Raw genomic sequence first — 27,992 nt, forward strand, 5'->3', positions numbered from 1 at the left:
TGCTACAAAATCCCTGTGGCCTGCACTGGCAGCAATGTGACATTAACGAGTCCTTGGAGCAAATGTTTGTGGTTTGATTTGTTCATGAAAAAGCTTTGGCACTCACGTTGAAACTCTGTGTAGACCTCCCTCTTTCACTCTCTCTCTCTCCCTCTCTCTCCCTCTGTCTGTACATATACTCTGCTATATTCCGCTCACTACATAGTCGCGGTTAACGTGCGTGCGGTTGCCAGGAGAGACGCGCGTACAGTTGGCTACGGCGTACAGCTGTAACGGCAGAGCGGTAATAAGGGCTCTCCCCCCGCCATTTCCTCTTGTCAATCCCTGGAATGTCGAGTAGCGGCTCGGGCTCTTCCTCGCGGAAGGAGTTCGATGTGAAGCAGATCCTCAGGATCCGATGGAGGTGGTTCGGTCACCCCGCTGTCCCTCCGCCTCAATCCCCGCCGCTCGGAGACTACTTCGCTGGGAGGAGAGCGGGCGGCATCTCCACAGACGGACCTTCAGTAAGCGGCTGTAGCACCTCGAACCCCAGCGCCGGGGGGGGTCACAGCGGGCTGGTCGCGAGCGGCAGCGCTGGTTCTAACCTGTGTAACAGCAGCAACAGAAAGTTTGCTGATCCGGCGGGGAGTCGGGGCGGTGGAGCAACGGGCAGCTCCTGTCCCCGCTCCTTCAGCCAGCCAGAGTGCAGAAGCCCCGCCGCGGCGTTGTCGTGGGTCTCCCCGCCGCTTCATCGTCGCTCCCGTCCGGCGACGAGCATGGAGACCCCTGGCGATGCCCCGGTGCCCCAGCTGGAACCCGAGCCACTCGCTCACGTCGGGGTTGAGGAGGATGCGGTGGCGGTGGCGGTGGCGGTGGCACCGGCAGCGTCTGGCACCGAGGACAACAACAACCACCCGGAAACCGACTCCAGCTCCTGCAGGTAGGAGGGGACGGTTTGAGTGGTCTTTTTCGGGACCATTGCTATAGCTAAAACTAAAGTTGTAAGCGAATAAAGTCAGTGAAATTATCAAAACACACTCCTAAAAAGTTAGGGTACCGGTAACCGGTTTAGTTAGCCTGGCTTTTACATTTACAGAAAGCAAATGTGTTAATTTGATAATCATTCTTCTATTCTTCTTTATCATATTTAACCACGGTTTTATAGTTCTGGCATTACGTTTTTGTCACTACAGTCATATGCATCATTACTGGCAGATGGAAATTGTGAATATCCTCCTGAATATAGCCTACTGTAGAAAACGTAAATGGGGGATTCACTAAGCAAGAGGCGGGTCAGACAGTAGCCTATGCAGCAGAGGGCTACTCATCATATCATATCAGATATTGACAGAAAGAGGGAAAGAGAAAATGATGGCTGAGTAGGCTACCTTTGGGACAGCATGTGGTCCACTGATTTGATTTCTCTCCTCAACCTCCTAATGAGGCTGCACCAACCAGGCTCTGTTAGAAGACAAACACAAATGCACACTCTTGTGAATTTGGGATTTTCAGAGTCAAATTAACAATATGACTCCAGGGCTGAGCTCCGCATGTAGCAACATACTGCACTTGACATTTATATTGTTTTGTCTTCAGTGACTGATTCTCTTTTAGCTTGTAGGCTACTCACAATCCTCAGTGCTGTGCATGTTTGTGTGCACATGCATGGTGGAGTGTATTGCATTGGTGTCATTCAGCTGTGGTGTGAAAGGGCATTTAATAGTTGCCGTGGAGACAGCAAAACAAAACAAATAACTCCTCTCAGATTTATGTTTTATTATAATGCGGCAGTAAATGTAATGAAGTAAAGGTATGACTACAGACAGTGACTGTGTGTGTGTGTGTGTGTGTGTTTACTGTACTGGCATAATGATGCATCTGAAAGCCTCCTATTATACTCTGTGTTCCCAAGACACACATCAGAAAATATCAATTATTCATAGGACACACAGTACAGTAAACACACACACACACACACACACACACACACACACACACACACACACACACTTTAAAACAGTGGGAGCAAAAGCTGATGTATTTTTTTTATTGAGTAATGTTTGATGGCTTTCATTCTACACTACATTTGCATTCACTGCAAATGTCTATGATTGCATGTGAGAGAGAAAAAAGGGAGAAATATGTTTTTCTTTTATATGTTGTTATGCAAGGCTTGCTGCCATCTTCAGTGATGTGAGTCTGTCAGTGCTTGCAAAGAAAATTACCTCTGCTTAATAGTAATGCACACATGTACATACAAGCTTCATTAGCATAAACAAAGACAACATTATAATGTGAACCTAAGCAGAATTTGAGTATGTATTGTGCATACATATTGACATATCCCTGCACATGTTATGGTTGCCATACCAACACAGAGGTTCGTTTCTGCAGCATACATATGCAGCTCTATATGATTTCTGCATGCATTCATCCCCTCCATCTGAGAGCTCCTGTGTACAGTATGATACTCCAAGAACAGAATCCAGTGGCAGAATCCCAAGCGGGATCATGGCAAGGGACGCGTTCTGAATCCCAGAGCGGCTGAAAGCTCGGCTCGACTCCGCTGATCTCCTCCTCTCCCTTTTCACTTTTTCACCCCACCCAGCTTCCCCCCTTTAATCCTGATGTGCCTCTCTTATTCACTCTCTCTCTCTCCCTCTGTCCTGTGTTTATCTCTGCCCACCCTTGTCCATTTATTTGCCCTCTCTTTTTTCCCCCATGTGTTGGGAAACACAAGCTTTTGTATGTGTGTCACAGAGGGGTTAACATGTGACCAGGCAGGTTAGGTGGATCACGTATTATATCAGCTTACAGAACCAAGTTTAATTTGCATTAACTGTTAGCCTACAGGCTAATCAGGCTAGATAGTTAATCACGAGAGTGTGCACGCAAATGTGTGTGTAAGAGAGAGAGAGAGACAGCGAGGCAGGGAGAGAGATACTGAATGACAGTGGTGTGAGTGTCCTTGCCTGGTGCAGGGGTTTAAAAAATCTGGCAGCATGGTGTTGTTTTGCCCCAGACACACACTCTCTCTTTCTCTGTCTCTCTCTCTCTCTCTCCCTGTGTCTCTCTCCCTCTCTGTTTCTCTCTCTGTCAATGTTGAGTGCCTGCCAGGCTCAATTAAGGGGACTGGAAGGCAGCTTCCCCCCCCCCCACACACACTTCAAAGCCATGTCCTCTGGCAGTATTTAGCCACGCCATTTGTCTACACACACACACACACACACACACACACACACACACACACACACACACACACACACACACACACACACACACACACACACACATAAGGACAGGAAAACTAGCCAAAAAGCCTCCTTGGAGGATTGGGATAGGGAAGAGAGAAAACTGAGGCAAAGATATATGTTGGAAAGTGAGTGATGGATGAGATTAGCTGAAGATATAAAATTCAGGATGGTAGATATAGAGAAGTAAAGGACAGAGGCAGAGGAAAGATGACTGCTGCTATAGCACATCAGCAGCAGCACACACACAAACCCGAATGTGTGCATGAATACACACACTGTAACAAACAGCGTTTTCTTAGAACTCTTCTTGCAGTGTCTCAGATTATTTTTTAAATTCAGGTCAAGTCATTTTTCAAAATTCCCCAAATCGCACATTTGCTTTTAAATGCTTTAAATCTGTAATAGCTGATTTTATTTTTGGTTACTTGGGAGCAGCAGAAAGAGGCTGTAAACACAACACAGACAGCAGACACAGAGAAACATAAGCATTCATTTGGAGTCGTGTTTCTGCAGTCCAATTTTCACTCTCTTCTAGCTCTGTTTTTGGTCTTCACCAACTGCTGGGTTAGCTGCTAAATGCTCCACTATGTTTACCAGCTAGTTGCTAACTTTGTGACGTTTGGTGCCTTGCAGGTAGTGTACAGTGGGTTTATCAATGCTTTTTGCATTTAAACAGAACCAAAACAGTGAAGTTGCAGGCTGATAATCACAACAATGACACTCAAATGCTCCATAGAGCTGAGGGGAACAGCTGAGTTTTGTGATAATTCTCTGTGGGTTTATATAGTCATGTGATCCATCATTGATAATTAATAGTCGCTTTAAAATCTGTAATCGGATAAGGACAAACTCAGTAGAAAACCCCTTTGACTGGAAATCCCAAAGTTAACAGAGAAAGGACTGGTTCTAGAGAAACAGAATGGCAATATTTGTTGATGAAATGGCAAACCTGGATCAGAGAACATGGTAACTTCCAGGTGTCAGGTTTTCTGTACCACAAAAAACAGAAAGAGGACACATTAGAGATACTTGTCATAATGATTTCTGCTATCAAATTTACAATCCTGTTTTAGATAATTTAGTACATTTTAAATCATGTTGTGTACACAAGCCACATTATTCCCTGCCTTCCCAGAATTTCTGTCTTTCTCTCTGTTTATTGCTGAGAGAATATGCGTGTGGAAAACTGGTGTCAAAATTAATCATTGCATCGATGCATTGCAATGCAGACCTAGGTGATTCTGCATCGATGCAGTGACAGACCATAATCAATTATTGCCTACTGATTACTGTTACTTGTTGATTTTCCAGTTACTCCTGTCTGTTATTTTCAGACTCCGCTACATCTTTTTTAAGTGCAGATAAAATGAAAATGGAAGTTAATTCTTGAATTTGTCGATGAAAACCATGTGTAGCAGTATATAATATATAATATTGATGAGGCGATGCATCGGGATATCGAATCGATTTGAATCGTTAACAGGATAATCTTAATCGAATTGAATCGTGAGACCAGTGAAGATTCACACCCCTAGTGGAAAACTGTGACTTAGGACAATTTGATTTGCAAAACACACACACACACACACACACACACACACACACACACACACACACACACACACACACACACACACACACATACTTCCACATCCCTAAAACAGTGGGATTTTTCATTGAAATTATATCATCCTTGGAGTATCATTTCATTTCTTATTTCTTTGTGCTGTAGGGCTAGTCCTGTCACTTCTGCTGTTAAATTAAAAATGGAAGTACAGCCCTGGCTCTCATAAATTAAATGCTAGTTTGGGAGCCATGATGGCTGATAATTCACAGGGTAGCTACTTCAGTGCTGTCTTAGATGAACACACATGCACACACTAACACACACACACTTACACCTTGTCAGTTTAGACTGGAAGAATAAGACATAACAGCCCTGGGCTGCAACACTTCCACCAGTGAATAACTAATAACAAATGTAAACCCAACTTCATTTCTCGTTGTTGGTATAGATACAAGGAAACTGGTTGCCATTAGGGAGCAGAGTAAATGACTGCACACTCTTACAGCTATTTAATTGGCAGCTTCTCTTTTAAGTAGGCTAAATTTATCTGGCCATTTACTCCTAGTAATTGGACCATTAAAGATCTTTTGTCTGCTTCAGGAAACATACAGTACCCCTGTCGAGAAGTGAAGGAGAGAGCGAAAACGTGTGAGGTAATGGCACAAAGAAAAAGATGGCACATGGATGACACAGAGCAGCTGGTGTAGCTCTCTCCACACATCTGTCTCTTTGTCTTGAACAAAAGAGAATCAGCACCAACACATGCACTCAAAGCTTCTGTCTCCTTCTCTTTGTGTCTGTTTGTCCGTTTGTTTGTGTGAATGCCTATCTTTGCACAGGACGTCTAACAGCAGCGCCACACTGTCCTCATGTGTGTCGATGGAGCCATGTGCATGTCCAGAGGAGTGTATGTTCACCGCTCTGTCCCACGCCGACGTCACCTTCCGTAAGATGGAGGGCTACCTGAGGTCCCGACAGCTGTGTGATGTCATACTGGTGGCTGGAGACAGGCGGATACCTGCACACAGGTATAGGAGTAAAGAGACAACACATATTACACAAACATGCAGCTGGTGACGTTGAATAGATGTACATCATTTGGGTTGCAACTAATGGTTATTATCGATTAGTTTTGTTTTGGATTAATTGATTAATTGTTTGTTTGACCAAATATTGCAGGTTCCCCAAAACTTGCTGGGCACTCTGTGAAGCATGCACACTATAACTATTACATTCACCCATACTCGCATACGCATACTCAGTCTGTCTGCAATCTGCAACTATTTAGATAGTCGAATAATCGCCACTTTTCAAGCAAAAATCCCAAACAAAATGAAAATTGTATATCTTTGGACTGTTGGTTAGACAAAACTAACAACATAAAGACACACCTTGAGATATGAGAAATTGTGATGTGGATTTCTCACTATGACATTTCATAGACAAAACAATCAATCAATTAATCGGAAAAGTAATTTATCAATAATAAAAATAAGTTAGTTGCAGCCCTTAACCCTACATGTACATCAAACGTTTTACTATGCACACACATGCACAAGCATTATGATTAATGTACATAACTAGTCTTTCACACACACACACACACACACACACAGACACATACACACACACACACACACAAAACCACAGTCATGCTCATAAAAGTCCCTTTTATTTTTGTAGTTTTTCTGTACCACACAGTCAACTGAGCCTCTGAATCATGCATCAAACACACACACACACTCACACACACGTGCCTGTCACACACCTCATATCCCCCCACTATGCTGCTTTGTTGCTGTTGCTCTCTGGGCATGTGGCCACGGATGCAGCAGCAGGGTCCATCTGCACAAGGATGAGACAGAAGAGCGGCCCTCCACCAGCAAAAAGCCTCTTTTTCTCTCACTGAATTCCTCCTCTGCCTCATTTGATTTAGTTCTTCAGGCACAGATGGTGACAAAAAACAGACCCTGCTGTATGAGAATCCTAATGGTGTATGTGAAAGCGTGTGTTGGCATCTGAAGTTGTGTGTATGTGTTGAGTGTGTGTACAAGCAAAGGGGTAGGAGTAAGATGTTTGAAAGTGGGTGTTTTGTTTGCAATTGATTTATTGTATGTGTAGGATAAAAATGTTTTTCTGGGAACAAAACATACACCCTCTCTCCCTGTCTTACAAGTACACACAAACAAATGCACCGTATGCTGAATAGGCTACTTGTACTGTGTATAGCTGCATACGTGTTTCTTGTGGAGTTTGTTGCAAGCAGTGCACTTTGAGCAAAACTCAAGCTCTATATGTACTTTAAAAAAGTAGAGCATAATTATACTGTGTGTCTCTGGGGCAGTGCTCTATACAAATACATTATCTTGCAAAGCTATTTTTGTACCCCCAAGTGGACACCTCTGTAAGAGTGCTACCTCAACTGATTTGAGTTAATATACCTGTGCACCATGCATCTGGGGTCCATTATGTCCATACAATGGTTATTGAGGGTTCATGCTCACAGTGATAATGCTAACATGTTGATGTTTAGAAAATATAATTTACCATACTCACTATCTAAGTTTAGCATGTAAGCATGCTAATATTTGCTAAATAGCACTAAACCCAAAGTACAGCTGAGGTAGACGGGAATATCATTAGTTTAGCAGGTATTTGGTCATAAACCAAAGTCAATTTAATTTATTAGCTTAATATTACAAATCACAAATTAAGGGGCTTTACAATATGTATAGCACACAAGAGCCGCCCATCCCCCCTTAGAACTAATGTAATGGGAAAAAATGCTAGAAACCAAAGCAAGTATTGGACAAACATTTTGATTTTGAAGTGATGACGCTAGTAGGAATTACTAAATTACCACAATTTATCCTGAGGGGGCATGGTAATCCATCCAATAGTTGTTCCAAGTTTTCCCTTATCCATTTCACTGGATAAGGGAAAACTTTGACCTGCTTGTGGCAGTATAGCAAAAGTCAGGGTTTCACCAAAGTCATTAGAAAACATCCTCCGGGGACCATGAATGTCTGTACTTAATTACATGGCAATAGTTATTAAGAGATATTTCAATCTGGACAAAAAGTGGTGGCTTCTACTCCCTTTATTTTGTGTAGAGAAAAGTCATAATAGTTGAGTCTCTCCTACCAGCCCTCCTGTTGTTTTCCCCTCTCTATTTTTCCACCACTGTGTCCTGCACCAAGCAGCACAGTGTTCAGTTTCCTCCTCGCCATCCTTTCCTGAGTCCAACTCGTCTGTTTCCTGCTTTCTTTACTCTGGCATTTTGTCTTCTCTGTGCTCTTTCCATTTCAGAGTGAAACACTGCCTGCCATGTCTCTGCCTTCTGCAAGGTGCATTTGTGTGTCAATAACTCAGTACTGTACAGTAGCCTGTGTCGTTCATGGCAAGTCAGAAAGAGACCCACATGAAAAATTAACGAGTAAAAATACTGTGTGTGTCAGAAAGCGAGAGAACTAAGAAAGAGATACCAGACTGGAACACTGGCAGAGCAACTTCCTGCTGACTATAGTATATTTGGACATCTTTGTCTGTAAAAGACCCACACACACAACTCATCTCTGCTTCAGGCTATCTGTCATGGTCCCAATGTCACACTCAGTAATGAGATTATACACATGTGCATAACACACACACAAACACACACACACATACACACACAAGCCTGTTGACCATGAAGTCAAAAAAACATTTTAACATGTGAAATTCTGTTCAGATAGCTGTCAAACAGAGCTCTAATGTGAACTTTATCATGATCAGTTAACATCAGCCATATTTAGATCAGTAATTAATAATGAACCCTGCAGTGATCTGGAGGACTACTTTATAGGTCAGTCATTTAGCATCCATTACACAGTTGCCACCTCATTTACAAAGACATCTCCAAGAGCAAAGAATAAAAAAATACTACTCATAAAATATTAAATAACAACCCATGTTTTAAACTTCACAGGGACATGAAAGGGTAATGGATTGTTGCGGTGGGGAATTAATTCACTTTTTTTGCAAACAACCTTAGGATAATTCCTTTCTGTCCTTTCTCTGGTTTGCTCTGCATAATGCCATATCTTTTTATAGTGCAAGCCAGGACTTTATCTGGCTGGGGTTGTGTCTTCTTTTATATTGTTTTCTGGGGACGCTTCTGTGAATTCTGTGTAAAACAATAGTCATTTTTTTTCGTAATAACGAACCATGTGTAAGTCAAGAGTTGAAAAATTTTGAAAATAGAAATAATCTTTTTTTTTTTACATGGGATAGTCATGCAACAAAAATATCTATGGAAGGTTACAGCATTCAAATAAGGAAATAATTTAAGTGAAATTACAGTACAGTACTGACATTCAGGCAGCATGGCCTTATGTTAATGTTTCGTATTCTTTTGGTGCCTATAGTAAAATGTCTTATTTTTAATAGAATCTTACTATGTTAAGACAATAATTCTTTTCTTAATGTAAGAAAAGCTCCAGGCCCTTATGGCATCTGTGTGTGTTCTTCTTCTAACATCTTTTCCAGATGTTCCAGTTTAGTTTCACATAATTTAGAGATCTGCTAATGTGGAACTGGTTTCAAAGATAAATAATCCTAAAAAAATAAATGAGTTTTGGTCAGTCTCCTGTATGTCACAAAATATACAGACACAGATATTAAAAACTTGGTTCTTACTGCTACTGAGTGAAAAACGTGCTCCACTGCAGTTTGATTAGTAAGCATTTAAACATCTGAGCTCTTTATTCTCAGTATGCTCACTATTTACAAACATCTGGAGATGCCTTAGGCTCATGCCAGGCTGTTGTTTGCACAGTTGTGTTCCACCTCTAATAACATCTCTTCAGAGAGAGCAGTATACAATCATAGTGCCATTCGGAGAGGATTGATTTCAAGTGATTTAATATTAAATGCACTCAATAAATGATAAAAAAAAAAAAAATGTGTAGAGCATGTAGGTGCAGGACTTCTTTCCATCTACAACAGTAATAATCATTTACAAACTGTTTTTATTAAGCATTCACGTGAGAGAGATAGAAGAAGTAATGATACATGCTTTACCTTGTTGTTCAACAGCCTTTATGTTAATCTGTCGTTTTTTTTCGGTTGTGATGGTTAAATTGCCATCATATTGACGTAAAGGGGTCTGGAAGTCTCAATCAAGCAATATAGAATAACAGTCAGATAATAAAAATATGTATAAAAATGTTGTATGAATGAGTGGAAAATGTCCATATATCCCCTCAAAGCATGGCGTGAAGCCTTAAAAATAACACACACCTACGTTATTCTGGCCTCTGTTTAGTTTAACTTGGTTGTTGTAGTTCTTATTTTGGCTTGAATTTTGACACTTCTGCTATATTTTCCACCTCACAACACTCACGCACCACCTCATAAGAATACTGTCCTGAAGGCTCCCCCCACCCCTGTTGCTAGTGCAGACTTTCCACTCTTGCCACTTTCCACTCTTGGTCATAGAAGGAAATGCATATCTGTTGTGCCCTTAAGTTATGCAACTGTAGATTTTCCATAAACTAGGTACACTCGTCAATTCAGCTTCTGCTTATCAACAGATCTGCGAAGGGACACTTTAGACACTTTTTTTTTATGTCTGTATGTGACGATTTGCAGACCACTTTTAAATCTAACACCTACAGGTCAGTAGGAAGAAGAGAACTACTTCACGAGAAGTGACATAAATAGTTTTATAAAGAATGGAAAAAGAGCTTAAGAGAGAAGTTCAAACCCTGCTTTCTTTCTTCCTTCTAGACAGCTGACCTATCTGACCTATCACTGCATGAAGTAGCAGTGAATGTTGATTGTCAGCTTCGTAAAGAGTTTGTTGGATGCAGCCCCCCAAATTCTGACAGTGAAGAGGTGTGGGGGAAGGGGGCTTCAGTCACTGTTTGACAAACACTTCAGTTGGAGCCTGCCAAAGCCTTTAATGTGACTCGCATGTGTATATACTTTGATATATTTACAGGATGATAATGCTGTGCGTTGTTTGGCTGCGTCATAATTTCCAGGCCTCTTTGTTCTGCATCTTTTCCCTGTCAGTCCAGACAGAAGGGTCAAAGTACTCCGCTCCTCCATTACAGCTGTCCGTCCTCTCTGACTGACACTCTCTCCACTCACAGACTTGTCCTCTCATCCGTGTCGGACTACTTTGCGGCCATGTTCACCAGTGATGTGAGGGAGGCCAAGCAGGACGAGGTGAAGATGGAAGGAGTGGACCCTGATGCATTGTGGGTACTTGTGCAGTATGCATACACAGGTAGGTACAGACACACTGATCGCCTATATTAGAAAAAGATCAGTACATACCGTCAGGCAAAAATCACATACCATGATGTTTTAGGAAATTACTTTGGAGACTTTTTAAAAATTTATTTTGTATCAATTTTTCAATTTTTGCACCTTCAGTAAGAACATATGGGCTTGGGGCTGAGTGCCACAGATGGGGTAGGAAGGTTGAAAAGTTTTGAGGTCAGCCTGAGCCTCCCTCTCTATGCTTCACTCCCGCTTTGTGAGCTCCGTGATGCAGATAAGCCACACCCACCCCAGCCCGGCGGCCAATAAACTAACTGCTGGATTATGACGTGTGACTTTGTTATTGTTAGGAAAAAGGAAATTAACGATCAAGATTCCAATATGAGCACCATGTACTGTAGCATTCATGCACGTTAGCGTCAGCTGAAGTGATGGCTTCTCTGTGTTAACACCCCTGCATCAACTTGGGTCACACAGTTTGTAATATCTTTTGGATGGCCAGGATAATCCCATTGGTAACAGACTTTTCAAAACCACTCCAACTATTGTTTTGCATGTTTACATTTTGTAATCTCTCCAACAGAAATTGTAAAATGGATGGCTGTAATATACGTATTGAACCTTTTTAGTAGGTTTTGGTTTGGTATTTACAGTAAGGCAAAAAAAATCCTTAGACACCACAATGTTTTCCATGCTAAATAAATGGATTCATTTTGGTCGCGTTGATGGCGGTGTTACTCTCGATTTCAAAACCTTTTGAATAATAATCTTAGACACTTTAAAATATGCATTCCTTTTATAATGTCTTTCTATTTTGCCATCCGACTGTCATCCTTCTTCTCCATCTCCCCTCTTTGTCTTCCAGGCCGTCTCGAGTTGAGGGAGGACACCATCGAGTCTGTGCTGTCAGCCTCCTGCCTGCTGCAGTTGTCATCGGTGGTTCAGGCCTGCTGTTCGTTCCTCATGAAGCAGCTGCACCCTTCCAACTGTCTGGGTATCCGCTCCTACGCCGACGCTCAGGGCTGCAATGACCTACAGAGGGCCGCTCACGCCTACACCATGGTTGGTACACGCCCAGTTCATCTCTATACCTCCAGCGATTGTAGAGCCACCACGGGAACATTTATGAAACAACTGCTTTAGAAAATATGGGTCTGAAAATGATGATGTAGATTCAGGTAGACCACAGGTGATGTTTAGGTTTTAACTTTATTAAGAACAATGAACAAGCTTCTTTCACCTCTCCCTTTCACAACTATCCCTCTCTACCTCTATACAGTTTTCTACAGTCAGACTTTGGTCATTTTCCATCCTTGACGTTATTCTTGGTAACAAATTGGTTCCACATGCACACACACACATCATCACAATGGCTGTTTTCAGCACAAGGTTGCTATGGTGACTGTGAAATAGCTCCTCCATCGAATTATTCTTTTTCTTTTCTTTTTCTCTCCTGTCTTAACGTGCCTTTTCTTCCATCCTGTGTCCCTCTGTGTCTGTCTCTGTCAGTGTCACTGTTTCTCTCCTTTTTCCTTTCTATCTAAGTGGATTATTGTTAGACTTAAATCTGTTGTAATTATGTTGTAGAGGTGGCTTTATCTGGGTGTGACTGTCTGCCTGCATCTGTAATTCACTCACACACACTTATTCACACACATACACCGCTCACAGGATTATTACAGCCAATGTGTAAGAGCTATACAGTAGACTATGTAGAGAGAAAATCGTTTTCAGTTTTTTTTTTATTTATTTAAAATGTTTTATTTATGTGGGAATCAGGTCATATTTAGACATTTGTATAACCTTTTCTACTTCCCACAGATTATAGTTGCCTCAAAATAAATAAATGGATAAATTAAAAAACACAAATGAGAATAGCTATGGCAAACCGTCACAGTACAACAACAAAAACAACAACAACAACCATTGTCTTTACTTTTATTATTGTCGTAGTTCATTATAGGCACACAATTACAAACCATAATGTGGACTAACACTGAGGACATGTTTGTATTCTGGCCTCTATGTAAACTCGCTACTAGAACTGAAACCGTTGATTAATCAATCTGTTGCAGAAAATTAACATGCAACCTATTTTGATAATCAATTAATTGTTAGACATTCTCTGGTTCCAGCTTCCTTATTGCGAGGATAGTCTTTTGCTATAGTATTTAGTAACTATATCTCTTTAAAGTTGTGATGGACATTTGTGACATATTGTGTTACATTATATAGACCAAACAATTAATTGGTTAATTTAGAAAATAATCTAAAGATCAGTAAATAATGAAAATGATTGTTAGTTGCAGCCCTACTCTATACCCCTCAAGCTACCTCCCCATTTTATAGCACTGTATTATTTCAACCGTTTCTCATTTATTCTCCATCTTTTCGTCCATCCTCCTCTGACCTTTCTCAAGCCCTCATTTCCTTCCTTTTCTTTTCTTCCCTTGATCCCTTTCTCTCTCCACTCATATCTTCCTATTGTTTTTTTCTCCTCTCATTCCTTTTTTTTCATCTGCAATTCATTATTCATTCATTCTTACTTTTTTTCTTTTTGACTAATCTGACTCTTTCCTTCTATACTCTTATAACCATTTCATCTCCCTGTCCATCAGGAACACTTTTTGGAGGTGGTGGGAGGCCAGGAGTTCCTGTTGCTTCCTGTGGAGGAGATGGAGAGGCTGATCACGTCTGATGACGTCAACGTGCCAGATGAAGAAACCGTGGTAACCTCTTTGCTAACGTGGGTCCTTCATGACACAGACACGCGACAACATCACCTACCCTTGCTGCTGGCTCACATACGACTGCCACTGCTGCAGACACAGGTGAGAGCTGCAAAGGACATAACGTACTGTTGTACTGTGCTTAGTTAAAGTGGCTAGAATGTTTTGTGAAAACAATATGAAAGGGGTTGCTCGTAATGATTAGAATTATCAAACCAAATCTTGTAGCTTTACAGAATTAATAGCGAGTTTCAGCTCAACGTTTAGCTGTCCGGCCCGCATTTTACTATTGTGGTACACAATTAGGGCTCTCATAGCATCGTTTTCAGATGCAGCAGGCAGCTGTTTTCAGTGAAAAAGCTCTGAAAACCCACATTTATCAGATAAAGAGACAGATATTTCCCTCAGAATTTGAGTGACCAAAAACAAAGAAGAGAGAATATTGAATTTACATTCATCAGGTGGCCACAAACATGACTCCAAATGAAGAAAGATGTTTCTCCAAGATGAATTATATTTACTAACAAGAGCACATTAGCTCACACTAACACTTAACCACATAAATATTGTAGGAGCTTTGCCAAAGTTGTTCATGTGCTCTTTGGATGCTTTTATATAGGCCTTAGTGGTCCCCTAATACTGTATCTGAAGTGTCTTTCCCGAAATTCAGCCTTGGTGCAAAATTACAGCCACTAGAGCCAGTCCCACAATGACCTTTCTTTAGTATGTGCCATTTCTGTGTCTGTAGCTATTGAGGAGGAGAGAGGGGGGGCAAGGTGGAGGGTGGGGGTGTGGCCTTGACCAACTGCCACTTTGCTCGTTTGAAAGCCATGATGTCTCGCCATTTTTAGCCACTGGGGGACCATAGGCAGGCTGGGGGAACGCATATTAATGTTAAAAAACCTCATAAAGTGACATTTTCATGCCATGGGACCTTTAATATCTGTTACATCAATGTATGAGGCAAAAGTTTGTATCAGGCTTCCTCCTCATGATCTGCTAGACTTTTCCATGGCCAAATTTGTCTCGTGCTCTGTCCCTCCTCCGTCTTCTCTACCTCCTTCTGGCTCCAGTCCATCTCTCTGTCTCTGTCCTCTTTAGGCAATTAGAGGGACTATAATCATTACGCTAACTGTAGATCACAACTGTTACTCTGTCACGTGTATGCTTGTGCTTGTTGTGTTTGTGTCTGTGTTTATTTGAGCGTGTGCATGTATCTCCTCCTTTCTCCTCTTTCTAGCTTGTTCAGCAGAGGATCTTGACTGGTAATGTGGTGCTGAGAAGTTTAAATGCTAGGCAGAACCTCAGTTACTGCCTAGGGCATTGGATGCACACACACACACACACACACACACACACACGTTTTAAACCTTAATAGTGTGATATCTCTCTTAACTGCAGCTAAATTATCTGTTCTGTTCATCTACCCCATCAGTCATTTCCTTTACTATATATAAAGAAGCTGTAGAGATAAAAAAAAAACATTGTGCCCCCCCCCTCCTCTTTCCATCTTCTCTGCCTGCAACTATACATCTCCCAGGTTTGCACTTGTGCGGTATAAAGTATAAACACCTCAGATATACGATTTTGCCCTGGTCAGCTGAAATCACAAGTAGCTGTAACATGTAATCAGGCGAGAAGATGGATGGTAAAGGAGTAGAATATCACTACAGCAGCGAGAGCAGAAGCAAGACAGACATAGAGCTGAGCTAAACCTTTAACAGTATATTACCCCACCTCACCACCACCACCACCACCATGCTAAATGGATAAATTAATGAATTCAGCAACCTCATGAGCTATGACATGCCAGTAATACGACGTATAAACCTCACACAGACATCTGATCGATTTTCATCAACCAATTAGTCAGCTCTTATCTAGGCCACTGTGTGATTACTCATCAAGAGGATGTCAATGCACCAAATGAATACCTTTAATCCCTTCTCCCCATTAACACTGTCGCGCACACAGACACACACTTGGTCTAATCTTCGCAAAGAAACATCTGTGGGCAGTAAATCGGACATTGTGCACCAAACAGAATGACAGGACAGTAAGTGTGTGTGGATGTCTTTAACAACAATGAACATTGATACATCTGCTGATCACTTCCTCAATTAACCATTTGGTCTTAAAAATAGCAGAAAATAATAAAAGAAACATACCCATCACATCGGGCAGGTGTATGGGAGTGTGTGTGTGTTTGTCATAAGTTGACAAAGTCCATGCTGAAACAGAGAGGGGAGGACTACTTTCTCACTTCCCACTGTGAGGTAAAGAGAGGACAGAGAGGAGAAGGTGGGATGTCTGCAGGATTCAGTCTTATCTTACCCTGCACATTCAGTCCTTCACAGCATGATGGATAAATAGCACAGGAGAGGACATGCACGGTTTTCTATCTCTGTCCTTCTTTATCACGCACACAAAAACACACACACACACTCTCATGTCTGCCGAAATAGGGTTCACCCTAATTTGTCCCTCTGTGATTGTGTGCAATGGAAGTGTGTGTTCACCCTGTCGTGTAAGCTGCTTATCCATTTACCATGCTTGCTTTACGCTCTCCGCGGCTGGCTAGAAACATTTATTTTATATTGAGTGACCAAATTGAATTATTTGGGCCGAATCTTTTTTTTTTGTGGTGGTAGACAGAACAGAGGAAAAAGGGTGTAAAAAAATATTTTTTTTTCTTTTCTTTTATCAAATGCTCTTTATTATACTTGTTTTCTGTGATTGAATCTTAGCAGCCATTTTTGAACATCCCCACCAACACATTTATATGTGCAGGTAAAATCTGGCTCCTCTTGAACCTCTACATCTTTCCGTCTGTTAACACACACATACGCTAGCACACACAACGCACATCTATCTAAATGTAAATCATGTAATTCTTGCCTTCGGGGGAAAACTTGCTTCACATCACCCTGCCTCTCTCACAGGCAGTGATTTCCTGTGGAAGTATTTTAAGCTACAGACTGGTGAATTGAAGTGCTTCATGCTGCAGCCTCTGGCTGTCTTTATGTGTGTGTATGTGTGTGTGATCATAGATGAGGTTAGAGGGTACGGACTAGAGAGCTGATGAGATGTTGGGGACAGATTAGTCCTCTAGTGTGTCAGATGATCTGTGTGTGTGTGTGTGTGTGTGTGTGTGTGTGTGTGTGTGTGTGTGTGTGTGTGTGTGTGTGTGTGTGTGTGTGTGTGTGTGTGTGTGTGTGTGTGTGTGTGTGTGTGTGTGGCTGCACACTAATGGCTGGTTTGATCTAATCTCTTAATCAATGAGAGAACAGCTTTCTTTCGACCCTCAGACCTCCACAATCAGTGATAACATTGTGACCCGCACATGTAGTGTACAGCTACCCTGCATTCGTTTGTTGATAGCTGTTATCACATGTCCCTGTTTGTGTGTTCATGTGTGTGTGTGTGTGTGTGTGTGTGTGTGTTTTATTATGTGTGTGTAGTTCTTGGCAGACTTGGAATCCAACCCTCTGCTCCGGGACAGTATGGAGTGCCAGCGGCTGCTGATGGAAGGGATGAAGTATCAACTCTTGCCTCAGCGCCAGCCCCAGCTTCAGAGTCCCCGCACCCGGCCCCGCAAGGCAACTGTTGGGGCCATGTTCGCCGTAGGGGGCATGGACGCTACGAAAGGTAGAACAGGCACTTGCACGTAAACACAGACCAGACATTACACACATATATATATATATATACACTATTTTCCAAGAATGATGTCAAAAAAAAGACGAAAAGGAAAAGGAGGGAATGCCCGGCGAATCCAGAACTACTTAAAAGTTTTGAGTTTGTGTAAAATGTGTGTGTTGTTCAAGAAAATAAATACATTTTGGGCTTTTCTGCCTTTAATGGATAGGAGAGTTAGGGGGAAGACATGCAGGAAATCGTCACAGGTCGGACTTGAACCCTAGACCTCAGCGTCGAGGCATAAGCCTCTCAGTATATGTGCGCCTGCTCTACCCACTGATCCAACCCGGCCACGGGGTATGTTAAATTTAAGAAAACAAAATTCACAGACATTTCCTCTTAATTCTGGCTCGATGGAATAACTATCCTTTGTCTTGTAATCATTACATTACATGTCATTTAGCTGACGCTTTTATCCAAAGCGACTTACGATTAAGTGCTTTCAACTGTGAAGGTTCAAACTCCAGACAACAAGTAGTAAGTGCAAGTACATTAGCTTTAAATAAGCAAAGCTACAAAGAGACAAATGAAAGTGCAGGTTCAAGATTTTATTTTTTTTTTATCCGAGGTGTAGTCGGAAGAGATGTGTTTTTAGCCTTCGGCGGATGATGTGTAGGCTTTCGGCCATCCTGATATCGGTGGGGAGCTCGTTCCAGCATTTGGGAGCCTGGACAGTGAACAGTCGGGATTTCATTGAGTGATTAGTTCTCCCTTGCTGTGAGTGGGCAGCAAGCAGTTTGGCTGATGCAGAGCGAAGTGGGCGGGTTGGGGTATATGCTTTGACCATGTCCTGGATGTAGGCTGGGGCTGATCCGTTTGTGGCCCTGTATGTAAGTACTAGTGTCTTGAAGCGGATGCGGGCAGCAACTGGTAACCAGTGAAGAGAGCGGAGGAGCGGAGTAGTGTGAGAGAACTTGGGGAGGTTGAAGACAAGCTGAGCTGCTGCGTTCTGAATGAGCTGCAGGGGTCGGATGGCACATGCAGGCAGGCCAATCAGGAGGGAGTTGCAGTAGTCTAGACGTGAGATGACTAGAGCCTGAACCAGAACCTGAGCCGCCTTCTGCGTTAGAAGGGGACGTATCCTTCTGATGTTATGCAGCATATATCTACACGATCGGGTGGTTGCAGCAATGTTAGCAGTGAAGGAGAGTTGGTCGTCAAGTGTCACACCCAGCTAGCAGTCTGGGTGGGGACTACCACAGAGTTGTCAATTGTTATAGTCAGGTCTTGGGTAGGAGAGACTTTCCCTGGAAGGAAAAGGAGCTCAGTCTTGTCAAGGTTGAGTTTCAGATGGTGTGCGGACATCCAAGAAGAGATGAGATACGTGCTGCTACTTGAGTTTCAGACTCAGGAAAAGAGAGAATTAGTTGGGTGTCATCTGCGTCATCTGTGTAATCATGAGAAGACATGAGAAAATGTTATAATACAGAGCTCATTTATCCATGTGTGCTTGCAGGCTGCGTCTCTACACACAAATACACGAGTCTACTGTTGGGGAGTAAATAAAAGTGGTATAGTCCTACCTTGAGCTGACATCTCGAGAGTGGGTATCGTGGTCAGGTTCGTCAGAAGTGCAAAATTAGAGCATATCAAGGGCTGCAGTTTTATTTTACATGTTTTTTCTGTTGTTCCCTGCAGGTGCTACCAGTATCGAGCAGTACTGTCTGCGTCGGGACACGTGGAGGCAGGTAGCCACCATGAGTGGACGGAGACTACAGTTTGGTGTAGCTGTCCTTGATGGCCGTCTCTATGTGGTGGGCGGCCGAGATGGACTCAAGACCCTAAACACTGTGGAGTGTTACAACCCGCACAGCAAGTCCTGGAGCGTCATGCCTCCCATGTCCACCCACAGGCATGGCTTAGGTGAGCCCCATGTTTGAATAGAAATGTGACATATAAGTACATTTCAAGCCGAAAAGGTCTATTGGGTGAGCATTTTAAAGAGGAAGGATTATGTTGTTGTTATTTGAATTTTGAGTATGGTGATCCTTGATCTTTGCTAAAAAGGTTGTCATTTCACTTCTAACAATGTGAGGTCAAAGGTCAGTTTCAGTTACACAACAGCACCTCAACAGTAAGTGGTTTAGTGCCATGCTCAAGAGCACTTCAACAGACTGAACCTGTGAATTTTGTTTGAAGGACAGTCTCCCCACTCACTGTGCAAGCCTACTATTACAATGACAACATTTGATAAGGCTTGCTATGCTGGTGCTTCATTGTTTAAAAAAAAATGTGTGCATGTGTGTGAAGGGAGATGGGGATTCAAACACACATCTGGCACCACAGATGCTCTGGCAGATAAATCCCTTGAGTATGGAGGTGTCAACATGCTGCTAACTCTGCACGCCTGATGTCCAGGGTGTTGTTGCACACACAATGAAAAACTCACACTCTGGTCCTAAATGCGTGTGGTTTTATGAGCTTGTCCAAGGTGATAGTGTTTTGGTAAGTTGCCATGATTAATCATGCACATGTGGATGTGTATCACAGGCGTAGCTGTCCTAGAGGGGCCCATGTACGCAGTAGGAGGACATGATGGCTGGAGCTACCTCAGCACAGTGGAAAGGTAAGACACTTCACACAGCTGTTTTATTCTGCTCTGCTTAAAGGATCAGTTCATTAAAATATATATATATATATATATATATATATATATATATATATATATATATATATATATATATATATATATATATATATATATCCCTAATATACTTCTACATCTTGTGGTATCTAGCCATGCAGATCATTTTATTTAACCAGGTTTTGAGATATTCCCATCTCCATCCTAATACAACGAGCTGACAGTTTCATGACATGGGGACTATTTCTTCAGTTGAAAATAGTTCAAATCAAATCTGTTGACAGCAGTTTCTGTGGATGATCTAGAGAAACATGGATCTGTTTTTGGAAACAGTGTTGCTGCTGAAAGATGCAGTGATGGGAAATCAGAATTTCTTAACTGCACCGTATATTTCATTAGTTGTTGGAACAGCCATATTTATTATGTGCAGGACTGAGAAGATGTTTACATAATTCTTATTAGGTGGGACCCCCAAGCTCGCCAGTGGAGCTTTGTTGCAAGTATGGCTACACCAAGAAGCACAGTGGGAGTAGCTGTACTCAATGGCAAGTAAGTAAATCAACTCACATATTGCTTCACACATCTACATTTATCCAAGTTAAAGAGTCAATACTAGCACATGCACTGTAACACTGAACATGCTTTTAGTTTGTTTGGGACATCTGTTTGTTGTCATCTTGCTCTTGTTGTTATGGGCGCTGTATGCACTTATTGCAAAACGCTTTGGACGAAAGCATCAGCAAAATTGATGTAATTTAATAAATTGTTGACATTTTTAGTAGAAATTACACACACATTGCCTACTGTACTTGTACAGTACAGTGTCATTTGTATTGTATAACTGTACCCGTACTCTACACCACCCCACCTCATTATAGTACATAGCCACTGTATGCCATACTGTATTATACAATTAATAAGCAAAATCTCTGGCTCATGGTTTGGAGAGAAGAGACCAATGGAGAACATTTTTCAGTGGCTTGAAACCAAACATTTTGGTCCGGCAGAAAGCAGCTGAACAAATATTACTTTGTCACGTGAGCGCATTCTTAGAGCATCACACAACAAACACACTCTGCTTGTTTGGAATTGAATCTCCTTAATACTTGCCCCAGAGTTCTACTGCAGCAAACAGTAGAAGTTGCAATATTGCACCCATGTTTTTATTATTCAGCGCCTCGTAGAGATGCTACATAGAAAGGTGTGTGTGTGTGTGTGTGTGTGTGTGTGTGTGTGTGTGTGTGTGTGTGTGTGTGTGTGTGTGTGTGTGTGTGTGTGTGTGTATATTGTGTGTGTGTGTGTGTGTGTGTGTGTGTATATGTGTGTGTGTGTGTGTGTGTGTGTGTGTGTGTGTGTGTGTGTGTGTGTGTGTGTGTGTGTGGGGAGTTGGGAGGAAAAGAGTTGGGAGGAAAGAAGTGCATCAGAACCAGTGAAGAACATAATGCAGATCTATCACCATCAGAGCCACACACACACACACACACACACACACACACACACACACACTGATTGCTCAGGGTTGTAATGCCGACGAAGAATGTTGGCTTATTGATTTTGCTCACCTCACTTTGTCCCCAAATCCTGCAAAACACACACACACACACACACAAATACACTCTTGTACCATCTGTGTCAGCATCACTAAGTTGAAAAGAGACTTCCAGAGTCCAGAAATGTGTGCAGTGTTTTGTGTGGCAGGTGTTTTGTGTGTGTCCAGAGGGGTAACACCATCTTCTGTCTTCCCCAGGCTATATGCAGTAGGAGGACGTGACGGCTCATCCTGCTTGCGTTCAGTGGAGTGTTTCGACCCCCACACCAACAGGTCAGAGACATGGGACTTCATCTGACCAGAATTAATGACCTACTTCTGCTTTATTTCCTGTCTGCTGCACTTTCTAGTAAAGCGCCTCTGTGCTTTTAAGGTTATTATCCACAGATCAAAGGAGATAGCTAACTCTCTAAGGATGTTAGAGTAGACCAAATATAAACAACTTCTGTTTATGAAGTACTGCACATTCATTATGGTCTTCACTGGAAGGGCTGAGACAAAGTTCTTATTGGTCCCCTGAAAATAATCTCCTATTTATATGAACAGCACATTTTGGAAGATTTTGAGTTGGTACATTTTTCTGTATTCCTCACTGCTGGAGGAAAGTCTCTTTTTTTCTCTTTTTCCTCCTGATGTTTACAACCTCCATCTACAGGTGGAATGGTTGTGCTCCTATGGCTAAAAGGCGTGGAGGTGTGGGTGTGGCCACATGGCATGGCTTCCTGTACGCCATCGGAGGTCATGATGCTCCGGCCTCATCTCTTGCATCTCGGCTGAGTGACTGTGTGGAGAGGTGAGTCTATATACTGGAATTATAATTCCTGTTTTAAATTGTTGACCAATTTGTTGCTGCATTTAAACGGTTCACACTTGAATTGTAAGATTTTTTTTTACTAAGTTGCTGGTGTGCGATTTATTATTTTAACCATATATAACAATTCAGGATATTTATATCAATTTATTTATTTGTTACATTTTGTTTTACAAAGTGAGCAAAGCAATGTTGCCTTACACATACTGTAGAAGAAATATCCCAGTCACTTCCACAGCAGTATCAATATCTGGACTGAAAAAGTTGGATCGATGCATCCCTAATTTTGATATAGCTCTCTGTACAGGCACAACGGTACCATACCTAGCAACCCCACAGTGATGACAAGACTGCAGGAAATTAAACAAATGTGATACAATATTGTTACCTAATGAGCTTTAGTGGTGCTGGTATTGTGTTTTTAATGAGCCAGCCTCGCTGTTCCCCCCCCCGTGCTTCGCCTCCTGGCTCCACCTCTCTACTGAATGCACAGACTTCTTGTCTAACTCTTGGAAAAGAGGAGAAAGAAGTGTATATCCCAAAATGTTGAACTGTCTCTAATAAAATAGACTGATGTTAATGTAATTTCTCACTTTGTATGTTGTGTTTGTGATTGGTGTCTGTTCAGGTATGACCCTCAGACAGATGTGTGGACGGCAGTTGCCCCCATGAGCATCAGCCGAGATGCCGTTGGTGTTTGTCTCCTTGGTGACCGCCTCTACGCTGTGGGCGGTTATAATGGGCAGGTGTATCTCAATGCTGTAGAAGCCTACGACCCTCAGACAAACGAGTGGACACAGGTACACACACAAATGCAACACACACACGGTGTGTTATGTTCGGAAGGAAAGCGTCCGTACAATTTAATAAGCTCCTTTCTCGTATAGTACACACATAGCAGCAGCAGATTTATATGTATCCACTTGCTCGAATTTACATAGACACATTGACTGTTGTTCAGTAAAAACAAGTAATAAATCATGATGTACGCCAATAAAGTGGTTATATAAACACACACAGTCACAGTTTGACCTTCTTCAAGCTCCTCTCCCACGTATCTTGGCGTGTTTTTCTTTGTTATGTAGATGTATGTTTTCCTCGTTCTAATATTGTCCTTGCCACCGCAGCAGTAAGGAAAAGAGGGGACTATTTTTAACGAGCTCACTCAGCACAAGTCTGTCACACTTCAGTTTATACTTCATCTCCTCCAAAGGATTTCCAACCAAAGCTGCTAGAAATCTGCAATTTTGGAGACACGCACCATGCTGAGAAGAAGAGGGGTGCAGATGGGCAGATAAAGAATACAAAGAACGTTCAAACTGACACAGAGGAATGAGGACAAACTGAAATGTGAGGGGACATGTTGAGACTGTTAAATGTGTCCTCTGTTCATTGTCAGAAACTGAGACAAACAAACCAGTGGATACGTTGTCTGTCCTGTCCTCGTAGCACCACTTCCACTGCTTGCTTTAGCACAAATCTGTCAATCTTTTTACTTCCAAGACAAATAATGTGGGTGGTAAGTTGATGTTTTTGAAATAAGGTGACAGACAGCTTTGATTATTAGCATATAAGCAGTGGCTACAAAAACTAACAGGACTAGACAACCACAACAGACACAAAGCTCCCCTTAGAGCCAAAGGATTATCGTCACTCCCCACTCCCTGCTGTGTTTCCTTGCAGGGAGTGATGAGGTTAGAGCATGACTGTAGATGCCAAATATAGGTGTTGTACATATCCTACATCACATTATAATCCATTTCCTTCAGTTGACTAAGTTTCAAAATTCATTCTTGACCTTGGAAACAACAGATGGAAAACATTCTTACCTCAAGGTCCATTTAGTAGTTGTTGTGGAGCTTCCCATCATATCTCATGATCTTCATCAGCTGAAGGAGTTGGTGAGTGGTCATGAAAATGTTCAAATTTCAATTTTATCTGAGCACCTTAAACCTGCAATAACTACATTGTTAGCCCCTTGGGGGTAACGCAAACAAGCTGGGGACACAACACTGACATATTATCACCTTTTCAGTCCATATGGTGAACTTGTTAGTAAACAGTTGCCTATTTAAAAATCAGTTAGACACGGATCAACATCAGCATTAATTTGGAGTTGTGTTTCTGGTTACCTGATCAATGTAAGTCCAATATTAACTCTCTTTTAGCTTTGTTTTTGGTCTCCACCAGCTGTTGAGGGAAATATCAGGTTCTGCTAAATGCTCAACTATGTCTGTCTGCTGTTTGGTGCAGAGCAGGTAGTGTACAGCGGATTTTATTTTAGCTTTTTTCACTGAAAACAGCTCCCTGCTGCGTCTGAAAACTACGCTATTAGAGCAGTGAGTGAACCAAAACAACTTGCGGGGTGGAAAACTATGTGCTGAAACTCGCTTTAAAGCTACGTAAAGCCGAAGGAAGCTGCAGAGTCTGGTGATAATTCTCTGTTGATCACTTTGAGCAACCTTTTAAACATTATACACGGTAATTTGAGCCATTGTTATTATAAAATATTGGTTATAGCCCCTTTAAGGACTTTTCATCCATGTTGGCTTAAAGTTAGTGTTCAAGGTTGGTGAATGTATTGACTGCATCCAATAGGTTTACAAAAGATGCTGTAATCTAATAGAATTTCGTCAACCCCAAACAGAAGTATGCCAACTTTTTACCTCAACTTAAAACATGAAAATGACATGATTTAAGTGGACTACACATATCTATAGTTCTCCACAAATCCATTGCTGCACCTTTTTAGTATTCAGCTGTTGATTGTGATTCTTTTTCTTAATTTCCAGGTAGCACCTCTGTGTCTGGGAAGGGCAGGAGCATGTGTGGTGGCTGTCAGACTGTGAAAACTCAAACACCAACATCAGATATGGCGGACTGTGCATGATGTGGCTCAGATGCTCTGTGTTACTGCTGACATGGTCACTGAAGTTACACCGAGAAACCCATCTGCCTGCCAGCATGAGAGAGACGTGAGAGACTGATTACTAAACACACTTGGGGTTTTACAATTTGGCAAAGTCAGATTTAACTCTCCTGAATGACATGACCATTATTCATCTTAATGTTTATGGTTAGGTTAGGGTTAAATCATGTGTCAGGTTTCTGATAAAGTTTTCATATATGAACATCCTGATAACTTCTCCCACAGTAGTGAAACGATACTGACATAATGAAGAAGAATCTGCAGTGTTTATCTCTGCATGATAGAACACCTTTATCTCAGCTTGTTTTCTTGCCTATTATTTTGTTCCTGTAGACGAGGTGGGACAGACACACACACACACACACATACCTACATGGTTGCTTTCAGCTTCTATTTCTGCTTTCAGAAAGGAGAGAGAGACAGAGAGAGAGATTGTAAAGACTGTTGAGGTGCCTCATCATTTTAAGCTCTCAGTGCTCCAAACAATATCTGATAGCGTGTATTGATGCTATTTTAATATATGCCCTATTATTTTATGCTGCAGTTGGCGAGTTGCTCTCCTCTTTCTTTCCCTTTCTCGCCCGCTGACAGATGAAAGAAAGACTTTTGACAGCACAACCTTCTGAACAGCCATACTGTAAGAAACTGTGGCGCCCTTTATTCTTTTCAGTCAACAACACATCATCATGCTTTTATCTAATGTTTCTGTGTATGTCTTCCATATTGCATCAGCTCACATCTGATGTATACAGTATACTGTTATGTGTAATTTATTGTAGCTTTTTTTCAAGCTACAGTGACAAATTATCCAACAGTTTGCCTTTTTTTAGTTTTTTACCTTTTTCATTTTGCAATTCTTCAAATAAGTGTAGTTATTAAAGCACTGCTATTAGGTTTATAACCAGAGTAATAATAAGTACAGTAACTGTGGCTCTTTGTTGATCCTGTAGGGAAATTTTGTTTCCCAATTTCCCACAGAGCACATGGTCAGCTATTTACAGGCTTGGTTTTATACAGGGTCAGTTGAGCTTTTCTGTCCTACCTCCCTTTGCTCCACTATAGATGTTGCCTCAGTGTGTGTGTGTGTGTGTGTGTGTGTGTGTGTGTGTGTGTGTGTGTGTGTGTGTGTGTGTGTGTGTGTGTGTGTGTGTGTGTACATGTGTTGAGAGATTGCAAGTAGTATATTTTTATCTCAAATGAAAATCTTCCCCCTTCCCCTCTCCACATCTTCAATTCCCTGCTGCTTTCTCTTCATCCCCATTTTCCCATTTCATCACTACACACGCACACGCACCACTATGTTTTAGTGCAGAATTGGATACTCAGACAAAATGAACAACAGACCATATAATGAGACCATGCATTTAATAACGTTGATTTAGCCAGTGCCAACGTTTCGTTTGATGTTGAGTTAAAAGCGTTATTAGATTTGATGCCGCTGCAGACAAAGTATGAGACATTAGTGGACAATGAATCCCGTGATACAACCTCATGTGTTCATATTTGTATACTTGTTTCAGTAAACTTACATGTTAAGAAACCTCAAGAATACAAAAAAAGCTGACTGCAGGTTCAATACTGACATGCCAAGATGATTTTATGCTGCCTACCGAATTGTGTATTTCTCCTGTGTGGCTCAATTGTGTGTGTGTGTGTGTGTGTGTGTGTGTGTGTGTGTGTGTGTGTGTGTGTGTGTGTGTGTGTGTGTGTGTGTGTGTGTGTGTGTGTGTGTGTGTGTGTGTGTGTGTGTGTGTGTGTGTGTGTGTGTGTGTGTGTGTGTGTGTGTGTGTACAGAAAGCAAACTCCCGATAGTGAGAGGCAAAGCAGGCATCCTGTCTGAACTGACAGAACTAGAGCTAATGTAGCCCCCAGGATGCACTTCACACACACACACTCACACACACACACACACACACACACACACACACACACACACACACACACACAGTACAAGACACACTTAACCACACAGCTGAAAGCCAAGTGCCCCAGGAGCCAGTAAAGATTGAAAAGCCTCCCAGATTTGCCGGCATGACATCTAAAAAGCAGAGACGGTGCAGGCTAGCGATTCCCCACAGCTGAGCTGATGTTTATTCAAGCCTAACGCACTGCTGCATTATTCTATTTTCTTCCCCTACAAACCTGCCCACTGTTTATTCAGAGAGCAATTCTCTTTAGATCAGAGCAGAAGTAGTGGGTCACCTCCACTGTGTAGAGGTAGTCAGAGTTTAATTTCAGTCAGAGGTTAAAAATAAAGACATACATTCCAAATCAAACTATATATTTTGTGTATATTATGTACATAAATATCTATAAAATCTTTATGTAGTCTTATTGCATTTTGCTGTATATTATACAGTGCCCTCTAAATCTACCATGTGTTATTGTGCATTTCTTTTTGTACCATGAATTAAAAATAAAGAAGAGGTGTAATAAAATGATGGTTGGTCAGAAATGGTACAGCTGCTCATCTCCTCTTTTTGTACCTGAATATTACACCTCCTCTTTTACAATATGATGTATGTCAATATATGCTGCTGTAATATTCTGTTATTGGTCTTTTATACATTAAAGTCAAGATGTGATGTAACACTTGTTTCTGGGGTTTAAAATCAGTTTTA

General features: G+C 41.8%; 1 protein-coding gene across 3 annotated transcripts; it reads left to right on the forward strand.

Moving 5' to 3' along the window:
• Positions 1-27,961, forward strand: klhl5 (kelch-like family member 5). 3 transcript variants are annotated; one of them, XM_039797124.1, is made up of 13 exons: positions 3-919; positions 5,640-5,828; positions 10,938-11,074; positions 11,936-12,132; positions 13,689-13,901; positions 17,261-17,447; positions 19,137-19,361; positions 19,989-20,064; positions 20,545-20,631; positions 21,830-21,904; positions 22,287-22,424; positions 23,071-23,242; positions 25,235-27,961. In XM_039797124.1, the coding sequence occupies exons 1-13, from the start codon at positions 330-332 to the stop codon at positions 25,289-25,291; spliced, it is 2,343 nt and encodes a 780-aa protein (XP_039653058.1). In that variant the 5' UTR covers positions 3-329; the 3' UTR covers positions 25,292-27,961. The 3 variants fall into 3 exon arrangements, with proteins under 3 accessions (XP_039653065.1, XP_039653058.1, XP_039653069.1); XM_039797135.1 differs by lacking the exon at positions 3-919 and adding an exon at positions 4,950-5,453; XM_039797131.1 differs by lacking the exon at positions 5,640-5,828 and having other exon boundaries at positions 1-919.
• The last annotated feature ends 31 nt before the right edge of the window (positions 27,962-27,992 follow it).

This window comes from Perca fluviatilis, chromosome 1 (assembly GCF_010015445.1).
Source record: "Perca fluviatilis chromosome 1, GENO_Pfluv_1.0, whole genome shotgun sequence".
Taxonomy (NCBI): Eukaryota; Metazoa; Chordata; class Actinopteri; order Perciformes; family Percidae; genus Perca; species Perca fluviatilis.